This window comes from Haliaeetus leucocephalus, unplaced genomic scaffold, assembly GCF_000737465.1.
Source record: "Haliaeetus leucocephalus isolate CR32 unplaced genomic scaffold, Haliaeetus_leucocephalus-4.0 Scaffold317, whole genome shotgun sequence".
In the NCBI taxonomy this organism is placed as follows: domain Eukaryota; kingdom Metazoa; phylum Chordata; class Aves; order Accipitriformes; family Accipitridae; genus Haliaeetus; species Haliaeetus leucocephalus.
In genome coordinates, this window is record NW_010972753.1 from 9,127,637 (window position 1) to 9,149,059 (window position 21,423).

Genomic DNA, 21,423 nt, shown 5'->3' on the forward strand with positions numbered 1-21,423 from the left:
GAAGTCTTTGTGAATTCTATGTCATTTGTTTTTGTTTACATAGAGTACTGCAAGAGAGAGAGCTAAGCATTCTGGAGACTACTTCACTCTCTTAAGACATCTTCTTAACTATGCTTACAACAGTAATATTAATGTACCCAATGCTGAAGTTCTTCTCAATAATGAAATTGACTGGCTTAAGAGGATTAGGGTAAGTTTTAGGACCAATTTATCTCTGATAATCAGCTTTTTGCTGCTTTGTTGTGAAGTACAGTTTTAAGCTTGGTAGATGTGTATTATTTAACTAACTTTCTCTAAAATGGCAGGATGAAGTAAAAAGAACAGGGGAAACAGGTGTTGAAGAAACTATCTTAGAGGGTCACCTTGGAGTAACAAAAGAGTTGTTAGCATTCCAGACACCTGAGAAGAAATACCATATTGGTTGTGAAAAAGGAGGAGCTAATCTCATTAAAGTAAGTTCAAGTTTTTTGACCTATGGAGTTTCTTGATTTTTTTTTTTTTTTTTTTTTTTTTTAAACTATAAATAGGTAAAAAGAAGCTTCACATCTTGTGGTCTGTAACCGTAAAAGGTCCCAATTTAACTGTCTGACAAGGGCTTCTAATTGGAGTTTAATGTTTTCTTTAAAACTAATTTTTAGGAAAAAATTACACATTTCATTCATAAGAGTACTTAACATTTTCATTCTTCGGAACTGCTGCGTATGGAGTTGCTGTGACATCGTAAGCTGTTATTCCAAGACTCGGCAAACATCACACAAGGATAGTGAGCTTAGATACAGGATAGTCCTGTACAGGACTGCTTTCATTAACCCTGTATTGTCTTTTCTCCACATGTTCTTAATTAGTGTTGTTAATGTTTATGGCAGGTTTGAACAAATGCATGACATCTGAGCGTGTCTTTAATCAGATGTGTTTTCTTTGTACCTCTGATATCATACAGTAGGAATATTGGGTTTTTTAGCACTAATAGATAAAGAGCTTTGTAGATAATACTGGTTTGGCAAAACAAAATTTTTACCAATCAAGAATACTACAGATTTATTTTTAAATTGAGGGGGTGGGTTTGCAGGGAGCCACTTTAGAATGGAGTTACTTTGTTCTAAATTTAAAAGCTTGTTGTGGTGTTGCTCTCAATTTTAGCTCTTGGGGTTTTTTTAAGTACTCCTCTGGTTCTCAGGCATTCATTTGTGTAATAACTCTTATTCTGTTATAAAATAGTACGCATTTCTGTGGTAATAGGTGATTTATTTTCTTTTTTTGTTGTTGTTTTTTGTTTGTTTTTCAGGAGTTGATAGATGATTTCATCTTTCCGGCATCCAATGTTTATCTACAATACATGAGAAATGGAGAATTGCCTGCTGAGCAGGCCATACCAGTCTGTAGTTCACCAGCTACTATTAATGCTGGCTTTGAGCTGCTAGTTGCACTAGCAGTTGGATGTGTCCGAAATCTCAAACAGATAGTAGACACCTTGACTGAAATGTATTACATAGGTACAGCAATCACTAGTATGTAATATTTTTAATTATCTATTTTCTACTTTTTAATGTATATATTACACATAGGTTTTGTTTATATTATCAACTGAACTAGATGCTGAGTTTTTTAGGTTGTGGTTTGTTTGTGGCTGCTTTTAATGTTGCAAAATGAGTCTGTCAAAATCTAGAAAAGTTTGTCCGTGTAGCCTTTATTTTTTTTCTTCTTTATGCAGTAAATGTACTGACTTGCATTACATGGTTGCATCCAAGTTCCAGCCCCAGTCACTTACACAGTCTGACCCTTCCTACCCTGATCTCTGGCTACTCCCCTTTGTTCATACCAGCTCCCAGGAACCTCATTCTGTCTGTATCTTCTACTTTTGTCTCATTGTTTCAGGCTCTGCCTAACCAATCCCAGAACCTCATCAGGTATCTTTGGCTTAGTTTTAGTGCCAGTCTCTTGGTTGCTCACCTAATTTGTCATTATTGTCCGCACACAGACACAGGTCCACTGTCCTCTTTCCCTTTTTAGTTCTGTACTCATTCTCTGCTTGTCGTAGTCCTTTCTCAAATGTTTGTTTTCAGTTTTGGCTTTGTCTCAGCACAGCTCTGCACTTAATTTCTCCTCTTCACTGGAGAAAGATTATAGTAATTGCAGAATGTACAAAAACTTGCAAATGTTACTGTTTCAAAAACTGGCAGTCAAATGAAACTTGGGCTAATTTTCACAAGGATGGTAAAAGGCTCATACTTAACACAGATTTTGTTATCAATAAAAAGCATGTAAGACTTTCTTAAAAATGAACAAACAGGAACATATTTTCTGCAGCCCTAAATAAGATAGCTAAACCATTTTGGCTGTAATATTAACAGGAAAGGGGGGGGGAGCGGGGGACGGGACTGCGGACGGGCAGACCAAGAAAACAAACAAAGCAAACACAAGCTCCTATGGGAAGAAAGGCTGGGAGAGTTGGGGTTGTTCAGCCTGGAGAAGAGGTCTCTGGGGAGACCTTACTGCAGCCTTTAAATACTTAAAGGGGGCTTATAAGAAAGATGGAGAGAGGCTTTTTACCAGGGCCTGTAGTGACAGGACAAGGGGCAATGATTTTAAACTGAAAGAGGGTAGATTTAGATAGGACATAAGGAAGAAATTCTTTACGTTAAGGGTGGTGAGACACTGCAACAGGTTGCCCGTAGAAGTTGTGGACATCCCACTGTTGGAAATGTTTGAGATCAGGTTGAGTGGGGCTTTGAACAACCTGCTCCAGTGAAAGGTGTCCGTGCCCATGGCGGGGAGCTTGGACTAGATGATCTTTAAAGGTCCCTTCCAGCCCAAACCATTCTGTGATTTAACAGCATGTTTAAACTAGTAGAGTTGAGCAAAACTGTAAGCGACGGGAAATAGTATCCCATAGTGGAATTGTCTACTACCTCTCACAATGGCAGTGCTGCTTGCCCAGTTGTTGGTATCAGTGAGTCATTTGAGGTTTTAATTTCTTCCTGTTTGGTTCCATCTCAAATGAACAAATGAAAATGGTGGCTTTATGGTTTCCCCCCACACCTCATCCTTTTTTCTTCACCCTTTTCTATTGGGAAGTAGTGTATTTCTTATCACCTCACCATTAGAAGGATTTTATGGCATTTCCTTCCACTCAAGTATTTGATAAGCACGACAGAACACCAGATCTCTATGGTATGTCAGACAGAAGAGAGAACACATGTATGAACTGTGCATGCTGTGTGTTTCATATACCAAGTAAAGCTTGCTTGTAAACATGCATGCTCTTACTTTCTTTTACATCAGAATTTTTTGTTAAAAGTACAGAACAACAGGTTAGCATAGGAAACCTGTGGTCGTAAATGTACTCTGAAGAGATGCGAGAGGCCTGAGGGAGAAGACTCAGGAGAAGAAAATCTGTCACAGGTTATATAGATAGCATTAGCTAAAACTATTTCCCATCCTGGCAAGGAAAAGTGAGGCAAAAGTGAACTATTGTAATTTTAAAAGTATAAATTTGTGAAAGGCTTATAAGTTGGTTATATATTCTAGATTCATTCAGCTGAATTCTTCAGCTAAGAAACTTGCTGGTATTGAGAGAAGGCTTCTGTTTGATACATAAGCAGACTGATTTTTTTTGTCTGGCCACCTTTTTAGTTATGCAATAGAAGAAAATGGTGTAATGTTAAGATTACAGATGGAACTGTTGTTCATAGAAGTTGTGTTAATTTTAGCAATTAAGTTTTCTGGTGGAACATTTGTTTTATTAAACTGCAGTATGATACAAACTAATACTAATTTTATGCAACTGCCCTTTGTACTGCATTGATGGTCTAATTCTTTTATAACAAAATAGTTTCCTAATCACATTCTGCTATTTTCTTTTAGCTTGTGAAGCACTTACAGAATGGGAATATCTACCACCTGTTGGGCCTCGACCGCCAAAGGGATTTGTAGGACTGAAAAATGCTGGTGCCACTTGTTACATGAATTCTGTCATTCAGCAGCTGTACATGATTCCAGCCATCAGGAATGGGATTCTTGCAATTGAAGGCACAGGCAGTGATGTAGATGATGACATGTCTGGGGATGAAAAGCAGGACAATGAGGTAAATTTAATTATGTAGAACTTGCTTATCTTTAAAATAGAATTCTTTTTTATGAAAAGGTTATAACAAATTTAAGTTGCTAGTCGCTCTGCTTTCCACTGCTAGCAGTGGAAAGCAAATAGCATAATATTTCTTCCTTGAATAGGCTTGCTAACACAGAGGCAGTTCGGAAGATCTAAGTAGCAGGGTTTGCAGACTTCCTCCTCATGGATTTGTATGTGAAAGCACTGTACACCACTTCTGCTACCAGAACTCTGTTAATGCATACAAAGACATTATCTGTTTCTTCAGATGAGAACATGAAACACCTTAGATTGTTAAATTAAACAAGGGATACAACTAGCTATGAGACAGCTACATATCAAAGTTAATTGCACAAATTTTCTTTTGCTTTTCAGAGCAATGTTGACCCACGAGATGATGTGTTTGGTTATCCACATCAGTATGAAGACAAACCAGCACTGAGTAAAACAGAAGATAGAAAAGAGTACAATATTGGAGTTCTGAGGCATCTCCAAGTAATTTTTGGTCATCTCGCAGCTTCCAGACTACAGTACTATGTACCAAGAGGGTTTTGGAAACAATTCAGGTAAATAGAAAATTTAGTATTGATGTCTGTTCACTGGACCACTGAAATGCAACAAAACTAATCATAGTAGAAGAAATGGTAGTGATGTAAGTGTAAATTAGCAGAACTTCTGCAGCACTGTATCTGTTATCCTGTCTTTTCACCATTCTGTAGAAGTCTGTTAATAAATCAAAGTTTACAGCAAGATGGTTATTTTGAATTCTAGTAGTTCTTGACCTTGATATTGAGACTTCGAATTAGGTATGAAGCTATACACAAAAGCTTGGTTTTGCTTATCAGTAAGTGTGCGTCAGGGACAAAGTAACAGGTGGTATACTACATCACAAACCAATAAATAGTTTTTCTCAGTAAGAAAGAGGGATTAATAGCTTGAATAATATTTTTTTAGAAAATAAATTGTTGGAGAACAAAACAAAAAATATTTGACAAGAATGTGCTTCTGTTTTCAGACTTTGGGGTGAACCTGTAAATCTACGTGAACAACATGATGCTTTAGAGTTTTTTAATTCCTTGGTGGACAGTTTAGATGAAGCTTTAAAAGCTTTGGGCCATCCAGCAATGTTAAGTAAAGTTTTAGGAGGGTCCTTTGCTGATCAGAAGATTTGTCAAGGATGCCCACATCGGTAAGTGTTTAAGATTCTTCTTTCTTACAGAAAAACAACCTGTGTTTGTACCCTTATAAAAGTGACTCAAGAGTTAAGAGTGGGGTTTTTGTGTGGTTTTGGTGGTGGTGGTTTTGTTTTTGTTTTTTAAAGCTGATAGAATTTGCTACCTTGTTTTTTCTACAACCCTAACATTAATTTGTCTTCAAGTGCCTTGAAATACTTGATTATAATTGCTTCTACTTAGCAGATTGTATGTGAAGCATTGTGTATTGATCAGGGGAGGAAAAGATACAGCTTTTTCATGTTTAAAGTGAAAACAACTTAGGGACCGAATGCAATGTATAAAATTTTAAGATATGGCCAACAGGTGTTGCTGTCTTCTGTCTTCCATAGTGTGTGGATAGAGCAGACCCAGGTATGAATCTTTAATTCCAATGAGTAAAACTCCATTCAGACTCATTATGTAAGCTGTAATTTGGGAGAATGGTGTAGAAAGTTTATCTTTTTCTTAAGATTTCTGGTGTAGTTTCAATTAACTTAAAATGTGAACATTGAAATTCAGCTTCATATAGGATATGTAAAAAAACACCCATACCAAATCAGACTGAAAGTCTGTAGCCCACTGTCTTGATGATGGCGATCAATGACAAATGCTTAGTGAAGGAGTAGAACTGGGCATTTTACAGTTGTACTTCTCTAGACTTTCTTCTATATTCGTTTTGACGTGATGATTAAAATTGTGTGCGAGATTCAAGACGGACTTGTTCTTTTTCAACAGTTGGCTTTTTTTATTGTGTTAAATTTTGTATCACTAACAGTTGGCCTTCTTACTGTTCACTACAGAACAATCATGTGTGATTCTTAAACAGTATAGATCTCTCTGCACATTACCATTGCAAATTCTCTTTATTGTGAAAGTTGACCATTTACTGTTATCCTTCAGTTAGCAATAAAAATAGAGCAAAAACCACTGATTACAAACTGATTTTATTGTGGTAATCTTTCAACTTCAGTTGAGCTCATGTGTGAATAGAAGAACTTTTAATTGGAACATCTTAAGTTTCATGGGTTAAAATATGTGACCAGAAGTAAGTTGAAATATTGCAAGATAAAATGAAAGCACTGATTTTATTTTATATGCAATGGGTAATTAAATGGAAGCTACAGATGTGAAGCAACGTGAGTTACCATTCATTCCTGATACTATGTACTATCCTGAAGTATAACCTGTCTTTTTGGAACGCTACTGGATTTGCATAATTGTACTTCTTAATAAAAATGTTACCCTGGTTGTAGTTTAGGGAGGAGAAAAGTGATGATAAACTAAACTATTGGTTTGGGGTATGACAGATTAATAGCCTTTCTAAATTTGTAAGCTATTTAATAGATGAATGAGTATTACTGTTTTGGTTGAAGTGTTTCTAAATATTAATTTATGCACTGTTACAAAACCCTTTGTATGCTTGATTGCGTATCAGAGAAACAAGCCCTACAGAGTTATGGTGGAATAGGTGCTACTTTTAAAATGTATTCATCACTTCCTTATCTTTTAAAAAAATAAAATTGTTTCCAAGATGTCTTAACTGGTTGTCTCTCAAACATTGCTGGTTCATCGTTAGGAATTTGTTTGAAGGTTATATCAGAACACAGTAAGTCAGAGCCAGTCATAAATATGCAAAGTAATTTTATGAAGACAGCTATTCAGGTTTTTCACATAGAAAAATAAACAGGTCTTTTTTTTTTTTAAAGCTGTTTTGAACTGTTGGCTTTATACAATATATACAACATACAATGATACAATACTTGTGTTTATCAGTCTGATTCCTGACAGTAAAGGTCAGCAATGGAAAAACTACTCTGTTTTGCTATCTGTGCTTCTCTACTAGCTTAAGTTAGCCAAGAGTCTGTCATGCTACTTTAGCTGCTTTAAAAACAAGATGTGCTAAAAGATTTAACTTCCAGTGAACTTGAGACATACAAGTCATTTCTACGATGTTCATAAAATAACTATAGTTAGTGCAGATCAAAAAATACAATGTGCAGATACTGTAATGTAATTATAGGAGATCTGCAATAAAAAAAGAGTTCAGTTGGTTTTTTTTACTGCTTAACTCCTTTTGCAAGAAGTTGACATCAAATGCTGAATAAAACTTTTGCAATAAGGTGCTGTGTAACACCTGTAGAACATAAAAGTTGAACACGTTTCTACCTTTTTCTCACATCTGTTGTGTTTATTGGTAGGTACGAATGCGAGGAATCCTTCACAACTCTGAATGTAGATATAAGAAATCACCAAAACCTTCTTGATTCTTTGGAACAGTACGTCAAAGGAGATTTATTGGAAGGTGCAAATGCATATCATTGTGAAAAATGCAACAAAAAGGTAATGATGCCTTATATATTGAATTTGTATACAACTGTGATGTTATAGCCATACTAAGTTCAGTCTTAGTTCATGTTCAGGGGAAAAAAGTTATCCTTTAATTACTGAATTCGATTGTTGTTAAGAGTATATGAATGGAAACTTAAAAGCTGATAACTGTTCATGTCCCTTTTTAGGTTGATACAGTGAAACGCTTGTTGATTAAGAAGTTGCCTCCAGTTCTTGCAATCCAGTTGAAACGATTTGATTATGACTGGGAAAGGGAATGTGCAATCAAGTTCAATGATTATTTTGAATTTCCACGAGAGCTGGACATGGAGCCTTACACGGTGGCAGGTGTAGCTAAATTGGAAGGAGATGATGTAAATCCTGAAAATCAGATAATACAAAATGAACAGTCTGAAAATGAACACTCTGGGAGCACAAAATACAGGCTTGTTGGTGTACTTGTACACAGTGGACAGGCCAGTGGTGGACATTATTACTCTTATATAATCCAGAGGAATGGTGGAGATGGTGAGAAAAATCGGTGGTATAAATTTGATGATGGAGATGTGACAGAGTGTAAAATGGATGATGATGAAGAAATGAAAAATCAGTGTTTTGGTGGAGAATACATGGGAGAAGTATTTGATCACATGATGAAGCGTATGTCCTACAGACGCCAGAAGAGGTGGTGGAATGCTTATATTCTTTTTTATGAACGTATGGACACAATAGACAAAGACAATGAACTAATAAAATATATTTCAGAACTTGCTATTACCACTAAACCCCATCAGATTAAAATGCCATCAGCCATTGAACGAAGTGTACGGAAGCAGAACGTGCAGTTCATGCATAATCGTATGCAGTACAGCCTAGAATATTTCCAGTTCATAAAGAAGTTGCTTACTTGTAATAGTGTCTACTTAAATCCTCCTCCAGGTTAGTATGTTAGTGCAATAATTATGGATTAATTTCTTGCAAGAAGAGTTTTGATTTGTGTTGTCAAGAATTTGTCTAGCCAGTGAAAATTCTGTGTATTCTGCTTTGAATACTCTTGTCTTTCTGGACTTCTGCAGTTAAACATCTGTTGTTGAGTTGTTCATCAGTGATAACATGCCAGAATATTTAGCAAAAAATACTTTGATAAACTGTCAACTATTATTCCGCTTATGTACTAAGTCATGTTAAAATACTTAAGTTTGTGGGCCGTTCTGACGAAGACAGTTCTCAAAGGTAAGATGCTGAATTTCTAAAAATCAGACATACATTAGCCTCCAGGTACCTGTCTTAAAGCTTACGTTTTCAAATGGTACATGATAGAAGCTTAGAGGCTGGTTTGATCAAGTTTCTTGTTAAAATTGGAACACAAAGTCAGAGAGAATAATAATCTGGAATCAGTTAAATTATTAAAAGTAAATTGTTTTTACTTTGTCTACATGTGAGTATTTTGATTTTTCTTTAGGACAAGATCATCTGTTGCCTGAAGCAGAAGAAATAACTATGATTAGTATTCAGCTTGCTGCTAGATTTCTCTTCACCACAGGATTTCATACAAAGAAAATAGTCCGTGGCCCTGCTAGTGATTGGTATCTTTGTCTTTTAACAACAATTACAGTTTTGGAAGTTTAATATCTGTTAAAAGATCCAGTTATATACATATGACAATAAAAACTGTTATTGGTCTGTCCTATTTTCCCCTCTCCCCCAAATATGTGGTCAAGGTGCACATGAAAAGGGGGAAAAATTTGAACAGAAAATACTGGGAAGAAACTGAGCCTTAAAATAGGCTGCTGAGCTGAACAGCTTCAAAATTCATTTTCAAACAGAGCTTAAATCTACCTTTTGTCTGTCTTTTAAAAAGAATAAAGGAGTAGAATCTATCGCTAGCACAAAACTAATAGGTTATGTGTTCTGACCAATTCAGAAAGGTTTGTTCATGGTCTGAGTAGTTTTAAACAAAGCTCTTTTCAACCCGTTTTTGTAGCTTGTATTTGTATTACCTTTCTGAAATATGTGTATATATAGTCTTTTAGACTCTGTTAGCAGAGTGGTTGATGTACATTTCTACGGGGCCTGTAATTCAAATCTGCAGTATAACAAACAGTACAATCTTATTCATAGCACCACAGCATTTGAGTCTTTAAGCTAGGTTATTCTGTGTTGTGGAGAGGACTGTGGGTTACTACTGGTAGAACTAGAGAGAAAAATCTAGTGTTCATGATGACCAGTAGCTTACCAGCTACTAGTAAGTAGTTATGTAATACATGGCAAATGCGTACCTCAAGTTTTTCTCCAATAGCAACTTTCAGAGTAGCTAAGTTACTCCTGTTACTTTAAGAGATTAAGAGAAATTCAAATATTGCTGCAGGAAGGAGGACAGAGTAATACAAGACCCTCTCTGGAACAGATATTTTACTCCTTGGATTTTGGTTGTGGGTTTTTTGGGGTGTTTTTTTTGTTGGGGTTTTTTTTTTAGATCTGTAAATGAGAATATAAATTCCTGATAGGTTACAAATTTAGTTACCTGTTTTATACACAGCCCATGAAGTCCACCTTACATTTTCTTCGCTGCTCACCTTCTCCCCCAGTTCCAATACAGAGGGAATGGTGGCTGCCAATTTAGGACCTGCTTTGAATAGTAGTTTGGGAGTTAGGGGATGTAATCCTGTCTTAGTTCTTACGGGTGATAGAAGTAAAATGCTACGGTTAAATTTTAGGTTTTTAATGGAAGTTATCTTTTTAATTTGTGATTGCTAGTAACAGAGAGTGTCACTACAGGAATTACAATTTATCTGATTGTAAGCATTTTGTGAGCAAAAATGTTTGGGGATCACCTTTAACATATATTTTCTTCTAATTCTGCAAAAGAATACATCTGCCAAAATTCATTGATGTCTACATTTAGTCATAATCTCTCAGTTGTGTCATCTTCTATTTCAGGTATGATGCATTGTGCATCCTTCTTCGTCACAGCAAGAATGTACGCTTTTGGTTTGCACACAACGTCCTTTTTAATGTTTCAAACCGCTTCTCTGAGTATCTTTTGGAATGCCCTAGTGCAGAAGTGAGGGGTGCATTTGCAAAACTTATAGTATTTATTGCACATTTTTCATTGCAAGATGGACCATGTCCTTCACCTTTTGCCTCTCCTGGACCTTCCAGTCAGGTATGGAAAAACTTTGGAAACTTACTCTTACTTCTTCATTTTAAGCATTTAATGTAAAGTAAATTCTGGAGTAGATGCATCGGTGTTGATGGGATAGCTGTACAGTCCATTTTGCGCTACATAACATGAAGTAAGTCAGCCAGCTTGTGTGAGAGTTGGTGTCAGAGGGGTTCAGTTCCCCCCCCATTTGTAAATCACTGTGGAGACTTAAATAGTGAGAACTTTGAGTTGAATTGCAAGTGTGAAATCTACAAATTAAAAGTAGGGGCTTACAATAAAGTAATGTGTAGGGGCATGAACCCTTGGTTTTCATTTAGAATTAAAAAGACAAACAAAAAAAACCAAAACAAACAAAACCTAAACAAACCCAGTGGAAACATGCAGGAGTTCCCTAAGTTTTCTTCTTCCCCTGTATTCTGCAACATTGAAGTTGTCAAAAATTGTAACTTTGCATAGGAGTAGACAGTGAATTGCCTAATTTTATACACCTAGAACTGACTGACAAAAAACCCCAAAATCTTAACATAATACTTGTCATAACAACATTTTTGTTTGGACTGTATTAAAATTTAAAATATCAACCTTTTTGAGCCTTTGCTTTGTCATGTTTTTAACGTCTACAGTAAGACACTTTTTATTTGTATTGTTCCACTTACCTTCTCAGAATGTTTTCACTACTATATCCAGCAGAAGAATTTGTATTAAGTTAAAGCTACATATGCTTTGACAGTTTCATGAAGTATTTGAGATATACCTGTAGAGGTGGTTTGGTTGTCTGTCTTAGTCTATGAAGTTCACAGTGGAACTGCATGTGCTTTTCTGAGTATTTAAGCCTAGCTGCTATTGGAGAAAAAGCTCAATTAAAAGCTTCTATACTTGCATAATTTCTCGGACTTACATGGTATTTAGTGATGGGAGTCTTATTCCCTGTATGTCTGTCTGTCTTTGTGTGAGATACAGAAGACTAACCAGCTGCTGGTATATTGGAGCTTGTATGAATCCCATACCTTTTAACCAATTCTGTGTTCTGCCATAGTAGAGAAAGTATAAACTAAATAAAGATTTGATAGGTTCAACCACAAATATTATAACTTTTTTCTTATAGGCTTATGATAACTTAAGTTTAAGTGATCACTTACTGAGAGCGGTACTAAATCTTCTAAGAAGGGAAGTATCTGAACATGGGCGCCATTTGCAGCAGTATTTCAATCTGTTCGTGATGTATGCCAATCTAGGTAAGCAAATTACAGATGCTTTTACTGATGACACTGTAATAAACTGGTTTTTATTAATGATCCCGTTAGACAGGTAACAGCAGGAGAATCCAGTTTTTCAGCCTCAGGCAGATCATTATTACTAAATGTCATATAAATGCTCTCTAGAGCATCTGTGCTTCTCCAATTTGGAGTTTAGGGCTTTGGTCTTCCTGCCATCCTTGGAAGGTTAACACAAGAAGCTTGGAGCAATACGTCTGTGTCCTTCTGAAAGGGTGTGGGGGTGAAAAAATGGCAAGAGAGAGATGATGCTTTGTTCAGGGCTTATTTGCAGGGAGGTCATGAGACCCAAGAAGCATGTGGGGCTGTCAACTGGTTTGAGCCTGAAGAAGTTGAGGAAGATAAAAGTTCAAAAAAGAGAGAGATGCATGATTCTTCTTTATGGAAACGTCAATACGATGATCATGCTTTGTCTATATATTCCAACTGAGCCCTTTCAATATCAATTTCTTTAGTTTACCTTTTGAAGTTCACAGCTATAAATGCAAAACGCTGTATCTGTCTTCCCTTTAAAGACTCTTTGGGAGGCTGAGGAAATAGCTCAATCTGTGCATGTTCTTAAGAAATCATTGCTTGCCAGAATGCTTTCACCATAGACAACGTATGAGGTAAAAGAATGCAAGAATCGGGAAATTCCACTGTAAATTTATCGGATGTTGTAGTTCCTCCAAGACTAAACAAGCAAGAAAAGCCAGTGTTTTTGCAATATAGGAAGGCTTAAGTAAAGTTCTCCCAGGCTCGAGACTCTTCATAAGGATTCTTTTCATAAAGACTAGAGTCCTGAATTTTCTGGCGAAAGATTAAATTAGCGGTTGAGTATGATTGCAAATGAATATTTATTTTTAGCATCTAACAGATGAGATGGTATCAGTTTTGTGGTGATGGACATGAAATATTGGCTGTGCACTTTCAGCATCACCCATTTTTCTTCAGGATCTTAATTGTGTCCAGCATTATGAAAATAAGTATAGATTTAGAAGTATACAAAAACGTGGGTTATGTAGGTTCTTTGCATAGAAAGTCACTAGTCTGTATACTAAGAATACAATAAATAATACTAATAGTATCTGAAGTAATTATTCCAAACAAAAATATTTTTTGTTGTTAAACTGAGATCAGTTCTATTCACATTAAAATGAACAGCTGTAATCATGCTTTCTCATAGCATTACCAGCACGCTGAAAATTAATAGATTGATCGAATAAACTGTTTCTCAGGTGGGTTAATCCATTGCTACTTTATATATTTGCCCTGAGGAAGAGCAATTAAGAGTAACAAAATGCAAGTCAAATGAATAACGATTGCTTTTGCACTCTCAGGTTGATGAGGGTAGTCACAGGTTCATATCTAGTGAATTGTCACAGAGCTCTACGTTCTTACTTTCCTCAGTTATTAGGGTCTTCTGTCGGGGGCCCGTTTGTCTTTCACATGTGGTAGCTGAAGTGAGAAAGCAGCATCTTTCTCTACGGCAAGTTCTAAACAAGGTACAATATTCTTCCATAGTGGTAGTCTATTACACTCTCCCTCTTACTCTAATACAAGATATTTTCATCCTTTTATGTAAGGTAGTATGAAGCTAGGAGATCCAGTTCCCCTGGAAATTTTACAAAATGCCCGTAATACTGAGCAGCTCAGCCATTGCTGGTTATCAGCTCATGCAGGCAAGTTATAAATGTGAGTTTCTGTTAGATTACTTCGTGGCTAAAGTGTTAAGCAAGTGTATCGGTCCAAATGAAGTTATTTCAGGATTTCCACACAGAATTGACACAGACACTCACAGAGTTCTGGAAGCTCTTTCAAGTGGGTAGACAATTTCAAAGGAATTCAATTTCCTATCTGTAAAATTAATTTAGGCAGTTGCGTTAATTTGATTTTACCTAAAATGTATGTTGCTTTCATATACTTTGTCTACCAAAGCATTCTCTGTCAGCAGGGTTCCACCATGACCCCCAGAGTGGACTTAATGTCATTACAGAGAAGAGAGATGCAATTCTTCTGCTCTAACTTATCTTTTCTTCTTTACTAGCTTTTCATGGTCAGTCAGTGCAGTTGAAGCCTCTGACTAGGAAAGCACTCAGAAGCCAGACGGGAAGGCATAACTAAATTTTATTTGTGGGTCTGATCATTTTCACAATCTGCCCTGCAAAGATAAACATGGAAGTATTAAGCAGTTGTGCTTGTCTTGCTACTGTTAACTGAAGGCTTCTGAATGGATGTAGAGCATTCATTCAGCAAAAGCCACAATACATCATTCCTGCAGCACTCCAGGTTCTGTGAAAAACATTAAATTGTCTGACACTTTGAGAAATCAAATAGTATATTGTTCACATCAAAGCAAGCGAGAGATTAGTTCTACAAAGCATGTAACTACAAAACTATCTAACAATCAAAAAGATACTGTAGAAGAGCTCTAATAAGGCTATCTGGATTCCTCCTTCTTATCAGAAAGATGGTAGGTAAGGTCCAGTTGTATTTCAGAATAAGAAAAAACTTGGAAATTTATGAAAAATCATGACTTTTAACCAAATTGAGAAACAGAATACAAGATGAGAAGGGACATAACGAATTTACTGGTAAGTACTTGCGTAGCATGTGTAAGGTGTTCTTGCAGTGAAACTAGCTGTATGTTTGGATTTTTTTGGTTGGTTGAGTTTTTAGTTGATTTTGGAGGCTTTCTCGTTTTGTTTTTTTTATTAAATTGATTTTGTCACTCTTATTTACACTTGCTGCATAGTATGGCACAGCTGGAAATGTCTCAGATTTGTAAATTGTATATCTAGGAAACAATGGAAGAATAATGAAGTATACTGGGGGGGTGTTCATCCTATCCTGGGCCTCACAAAAAGATTAATTCTTTGTCCAAAGGACTTCTCTGATGCTTTGCTATTAACACAGATGCTGGTTACTAAAGTGCTAATGAGCACTGTAAAGAAATTGTAGTCATTTACAACTCTCCTTCAATGTGATTTTTCAGCTGAACATAATTTTCTTGTGCATCTTTACTGATTTGATTATCTTTTTTCCTCAGAAAGCATAAATGATGGTTATAATAAAACCCAGCAACTGAAAAGTTATGAATCATGTAAACAGTAGTTATTTTTCTTTAAAAAAAAAAAAGGTATTATCAGTGCCAGAAACAAGATATTTTTTTTTTTTCCCCCCCCCCCCCCCCAGGTGTAGCAGAGAAGACGCAACTTCTGAAACTAAATGTTCCTGCAACCTTCATGCTTGTGGCTCTGGATGAAGGTCCAGGTCCTCCAATTAAATACCAGTATGCTGAACTGGGGAAGCTATACACTGTTGTGTCACAACTGATCCGCTGTTGCAATGTGTCATCACGGATGCAGTCTTCTATCAATGGTATAGTGAATTTTAAGTTTTCCTTAGATTAATTGAATATATCAGTAAATGTCTGTTGTGCATATTTAGCTATTAAGTGTAAAATGGCTTAGCTGAAAAAATGTTTGCCTTTTATGTTTAGCAACTCCTTTTGTGTAAAGACAGAAATCTCTTTGTCGTAAGTAAAACTGATTTGCTATACTAAAAAGCACGAGACAGAAGTCTGTTCTGTATTTTGTGCCTCTTGGCTTATTCCTTAAGATATAGGAAAACAACTGAGTAGTAAAGTAGTAGTTTGTTGGTTACAAAATAGTAGTTATTTTAGAATAGTTTAAGCTCATTGTAAAGAGTTGCATAAAGATCTTTTGATTCTGAATAGGCAATAAAATAATAGATTATTTTCATGTTACCAGTACAAAAGTAATCTGTACAGGAAAAACATTGTGGCAGGCTCTGAAATAACTAATACTGCTTATCAGTAAAGAGATCTTGCATTGTTGTGGATAGCTCTTGAAAATGGTTTGGTGCTTGTTCACAGTCAAGATGACAAACAGAAGCTAGCACTTTAATTTATAAAAGATAAAGAATCAGCTAGAAATTGGTCAACCACAGTATAAATCATTAATATCTCCAGTAGTTGAATAGAGTGCAGTTATTTTTGAGAAATGCTGACAGAATATAGGACTACGTGGACTTTATAGCCTGTACATGTACACATTCTATTAAACTTCTTTTAGAAAACCTAATTAGGAATTTGTAGAGAAGCTATTTAATGGCAAACTCATTACAGCTTGATGTGTCAGGCTATAAAGTCAATAGGCTAGAATGTGCTATAGTAAGATTAATGAACTGAAAATTTTACTGTGGTATAATAAGCTTCAGAACCATTTGGCAATACTGATTTGGTTTTGTTTCCATTGCATTATTTGAGGCTTAAACTGAAAAGATATTCTGCCTATGAAAAATAATTGTATATTCGCTGTATTCATAACATTGTACTAACGAAACTTACTTTGTATGAATATTACTCTGACTACTGATTATGATTACTGTTTGCAGAGTAATGTTATTTTTTGCTTCAGCATATTAAGCTAGAAAAGTTCTCCCTTGGACTTCTGGGCATCTTCAAACAATAACTCAAAACACTGCTAAATTTAGAAACATCAGGAGCAAGTCTTTCCTTATACAAAATGAAGCTTGCTAAATAAGACATTAATTTTTATTCTTTCAAGAGTATATTACTTCTCTCTACACTGTAGAGATTCAGACGGGACTGTTGTGACATAGGTATTCTTCTGAACTCTTTCCCATTGCCTGGTGAAGTAAATAGACCTTGTGTCCTAAAATATGATAGATTTGGGCTGTTACACAGGCAGTAAAGCAGATAAATTCAGGAGATAAGAGGATTTCACTGAGGAAACTCTCAGTAATTTCTCTTCTTGCATATGAACACATCTCCAGCTGTTCTGCTTTGATTGTCACTGCATAATCTTATCTGACAGGGAGAAGTAGCTCTCTCAGGCAGCAAGTGTCAAGCTTCACAATCAGAAAACTTAGTTATTTCATAACATAGTATTTTCCAAAGAAAATCAGCTGTTAGGGGTTGGATTTTTTTTCTCCATCTGTTGTTTTTTGATGAGTTAAACCAGTTTATATTTTGTTGTGTCTATACTGAAAGTACTTCAGTACCTTTTCATCTGTAATAACTGTTTATTCTAGGTAATCCCCCACTTGCCAACCCTTATGGTGATCCTAATTTATCTCAACCTATAATGGCACTTCAGCAGAACGTAGCAGACATTTTATTTGTGAGAACTAGTTATGTGAAGAAAATTATTGAAGATTGCAGCAACTCTGAAGAGACCATCAAGTTGCTTCGTTTCTGCTGTTGGGAGAATCCTCAGTTTTCTTCCACTGTCCTCAGTGAACTTCTTTGGCAGGTAAAAATAAAAAGCTAGAATAAAGATGGGAATATAAACGTGTATGATGCAAGATTCTATATTTATATCTAGGAATGTTGTATCAAATATGGAACAGGTGCTTGATAGATAAACTTTCCTTAAGATGGCATCCTCTGTCAGTATTTACACTCTTAGGTCTGTACATCATATTGAAGTCCTTTTATGAGTTTAGGAAAGCAATTGACCTTTTTTGAGTTAGGAACACTATGTTAAGGATGGAGGTAAGTAGACTGAGGTGGTCTTTATATATTGCAAGAGCGTTTCCTAAAGCTTTTCTGTCATTATCCATAAAAGAGCTTCTTACGTTGCATGGAAAGTTAGAATCATTTCCCAAGATCTCCCTTGTATTTATTTTGAGTATGTTCGTAAGGTTCATTTTACAAGTCTGCAGAACATACTTGGCTTCAGACTCAGGAAAGAATCTTTGGTTTTCCTTTGTAATCTCTGTAAGGTTAGCCACGCTTTTCCACTCCAAATAAATTTTTTTACTTCTGTTAACTCATCTTTATATTCACCCTTTTTTTTCCACGTAAACATCACATTTTTCAATGTCCTTTTGTTTCGCACTAGAAGGAATCATGATAAAAATCACTTCACTGATAGTCTGCTAGCCATATATTTTACATTTTATTATAACCTTTGAAGATAACATTTGAATGTACTGTCTGAAGTAGCAGTATCAGTGAAAAATATCCTTTTTTTAATTTTGCTTTTCTAAAGATATTTTTTTAAGGTAGCTTCTTCAGCATCTCATGCTCGGGGCTTCAGAAAATTGTGTTAGAAACTCATGAGGAAACATTTTGTCCTTTACAAAACCTACTATATTTAAATAAAAACCAAACAAACAGAAAACCCCACAATCAACCCAACAAAACCACAACACCCCCAAAACCCTGACACAATTAACTTTTTTTAAAATATGCATTGTATCTTGAAATATCATTTAAATTACAGTAAACTTCCCTTCAAATGAATTGTGTTCTTGTATTGCACCATGTAATCTGCATGCTTCAAGAAGTGCTTTCTTATGTCTCTGTGTTTTTACTTTTTAAGGTTGCATATTCATATACATACGAGCTTCGACCTTATTTGGATCTCCTCCTGCAAATCCTATTAATTGAGGACTCTTGGCAAACTCACAGGTTCGTATTTACCTGTCTTTTTATAATTCAAGATTATTGTGTTTTGTACAGCTTTTTTTTCCCAGTGGTTCTGTTGCTAAGCCTTTCAAGAGGTTTGTTTTAAATATATATATAAAATTAAAATACAGGAATGCAGCTTTTTTTTTTTCACTTTTATCTCATTTTTGAGATAAATCTACAATTTTTCACCTTGACCTTCCTTACCATTGAGAAACTTGCTACTTAGTCCTATAAACCCAATATTTTTCACATACAAGAGAATGTGCCATTTAGGCTAAACTCATTGGTATTCACTGTGAGGTGCTTAGACTGATTCTTAGAAACATCTCATTGAGGGTCCAATGATAGCCTGGTCTTACTAAGAAGCGTATCAGTTGTAGTAGTGATACCAAGACATGCATAAAGTGTGAACTTGGGAGAAAAGCATATCTCATACATAAATATTGTCTATGTGATCACATTTCAAAAGAATTTTAACTTCAATATATTAAATATTCATCCAGTTTCAAACCTGATTTTTGTATGTCTACAGAATAAGGCTTTTGAAGGTCGAGATTTAAAAAATGTAATTATTGCAAATACTGACTATTTGAGAAAACAGTCAATTTTTCAGAAGTTTTATAAAGAAGTAGTAGTAGGTGAGGTAACACAAAATAAGTGTCATCAACATGCTACCTGTCAATATTTCAAAATGTCACTGTTTCATAATAAGTGAATATAGATAGTATTGGATTTAATAAATCATTTGCAACCATGTCTCATATGACACTTAAGACACTTTGAGTAAGAGTACATGGCAAGTGTGCTCTTACTCAAATAAGGGTATTGGAGTGAACTTGTACTTAACCTGTAGAAGTAGACTGCGCTCTTAGGATTTTATCAGTTGTCTAGCCTTACTTTAGAAGATGCTCTAAGAGAAGATGGTGGTCTGGCTTACCACACTCCAAAATATGAAGACTGAGTTGGAGGGTTTTCTTCATTTTCTTTATAGGAATTACAGCTTAGGTAAGGGATGAGAATACCCTTTATAGATAAGCTTTTGAGTTTTGCATATATATGTATATGTAATGCATATATAATGCAGTTTGTTTCTATTTTCTTCCTGATAAACAAATACTTCCATAAGATGTCTTTAAGTCCACAGAATGCTGGAGGTTGGGCATACTTTAGTAGATGTGAAGTAAAATAATGTATTTTAGGGTGGAAATGCAGGTGAGGAATCATGGAAGTGCTGTTTGGGATAGTGCAGTGTTTGAAATAATGGGGTAAGAAGGAGGTTGAACGGTGTAGTATGGCTTTCACTATACTTGGAGATGTACTTCACTTCAAGGTTGCAGCCTCAGGAATAGCAGTGTTCATTGGAATTGTGTTAGGCTTCAGCAGAGGGGTATTAAGTGGCCAGCTGCAGTCATCCTCTGTTTTCTTGCTTCCACTTCTGGCAGTAGCTTGAAGTACTTGTCTTTGTCCGGTTCTTGATTTTGCTGTGATAATCACAGAATTTTAATGATCTTTGTCGTCTTGTTAAAAAACAAAACAAAACAAAGAACACCACCACAAAACAACAAATAGTGTAACTGTCCATAGTAAATGGTAATATCGTCTAACTCTTAGAAAACAAACATCTGATCTTAGACAGTGTGCATCTTTCAGTGCTCCTTGTATTCTTGTACTGTGAGATGGATGCTGCTGTTCTTTGGCATCAGATCCACTCTCATAAATTTCTCTTGATTTGAGAAGTTCAGGTGCCAAGTTTGAGGTGCCAAGTTTCAGATAATAGTGTTACAAGTACCATTCAGTTAAATCAGCTGAAGTAAAGCTCATCACCACTTTACAGATGGAGCCTAGGTTGCCAGCTGCCTGGAGTCTATACACTGACTGTTGCTGGGGCTGTAAGGAAAGAGGGCAATTGCTTTTCCTGCAATGAGTGTAGCTCTTCGAGACATCAGTATAGGTTCCATGCCCTCCTCTGACTTTTTTTCAAAGTTAAAAGTATGTCAATTCTCAGTTCTTGCACAGTTTCAGGGTGGCAATTAATTCCTCTACCCCTTGTTCAAGAGCAGAAGGCACAAAAAGTGGGCTTAGTTCCAGGGAATGTCCAAGTCCCTTACCCCCGTGCACAAACATGCACCATTCATTCCTCTTCAGAGGAACTGCATCTAAAAGAGTGTATCTTTGAGAAGCATAACTATAATTTCAGTAACCATTCTGTTGAGGATTTAACTGTTCCAATTCTGTGAGCACCTATTGGGTTTAACAGGTCTATTTTATAAATGGAGTTTATTTTAAAAATAAGTAATAAAAATTAACCAGTTAAAGTTGATTACTGTGATTAGAATTAATCATACTTACATGTTTTGTATATCTCATTCAGAGAGTTTAAGTATTACCAAACATGCTAAAATTAGAAGTTATGTGTATGATGTGTCAAGTTAGTTTTCTGATTTAAAAAAAACCAAAACTCTTTACTAAAAGCAGAAGTCAGAATATGAACTATCCCTTTTGTAATTACATTGTAAGTGAAGCTTTAATTCAAATACTAAAACTCTAACACTTGAAGTTTTGGGGTTTTGGTTTGTTTGTTGTTTGTTTTTGTTTTTTTTTGTTTTTGTAGGATTCACAATGCACTTAAGGGAATCCCGGATGACAGGGATGGACTATTTGACACCATTCAGCGCTCTAAGAATCATTATCAGAAAAGAGCTTACCAGTGTATAAAGTGCATGGTAGCTCTCTTCAGCAACTGTCCTGTAGCCTACCAGATCCTTCAGGTGATACCTTTCATTCTGTTTCTTGCTGCTTTTTTTCCAGTTCTGTGTAAAAAAAAAAAAAAAAAAACCAAAAAAAAACCCCAAACCAACCATAAAAAAACCCAACCACCAACAAAAAAAACC

The 21,423-nt window shown here is 35.7% G+C and overlaps 1 protein-coding gene across 2 annotated transcripts in view; it reads left to right on the top strand.

The window, feature by feature from the left end:
- The window catches only part of USP9X (ubiquitin specific peptidase 9, X-linked), a 102,518-nt gene that overhangs the window by 76,935 nt on the left and 4,160 nt on the right, over positions 1-21,423 (top strand). Inside the window, exons 28-42 of one of the 2 annotated variants that reach the window (XM_010571355.1) lie at positions 44-190; positions 306-452; positions 1,286-1,508; positions 3,865-4,085; positions 4,484-4,674; positions 5,124-5,297; positions 7,521-7,662; positions 7,839-8,589; positions 9,113-9,236; positions 10,591-10,816; positions 11,922-12,051; positions 15,265-15,450; positions 17,149-17,369; positions 18,444-18,532; positions 21,144-21,300. In XM_010571355.1, the coding sequence (XP_010569657.1) occupies positions 44-190; positions 306-452; positions 1,286-1,508; positions 3,865-4,085; positions 4,484-4,674; positions 5,124-5,297; positions 7,521-7,662; positions 7,839-8,589; positions 9,113-9,236; positions 10,591-10,816; positions 11,922-12,051; positions 15,265-15,450; positions 17,149-17,369; positions 18,444-18,532; positions 21,144-21,300 (3,129 nt within the window). The remainder of the gene's footprint in view (positions 1-43; positions 191-305; positions 453-1,285; positions 1,509-3,864; positions 4,086-4,483; positions 4,675-5,123; positions 5,298-7,520; positions 7,663-7,838; positions 8,590-9,112; positions 9,237-10,590; positions 10,817-11,921; positions 12,052-15,264; positions 15,451-17,148; positions 17,370-18,443; positions 18,533-21,143; positions 21,301-21,423) is intronic. The other variant, XM_010571356.1, reaches the window with a different exon arrangement.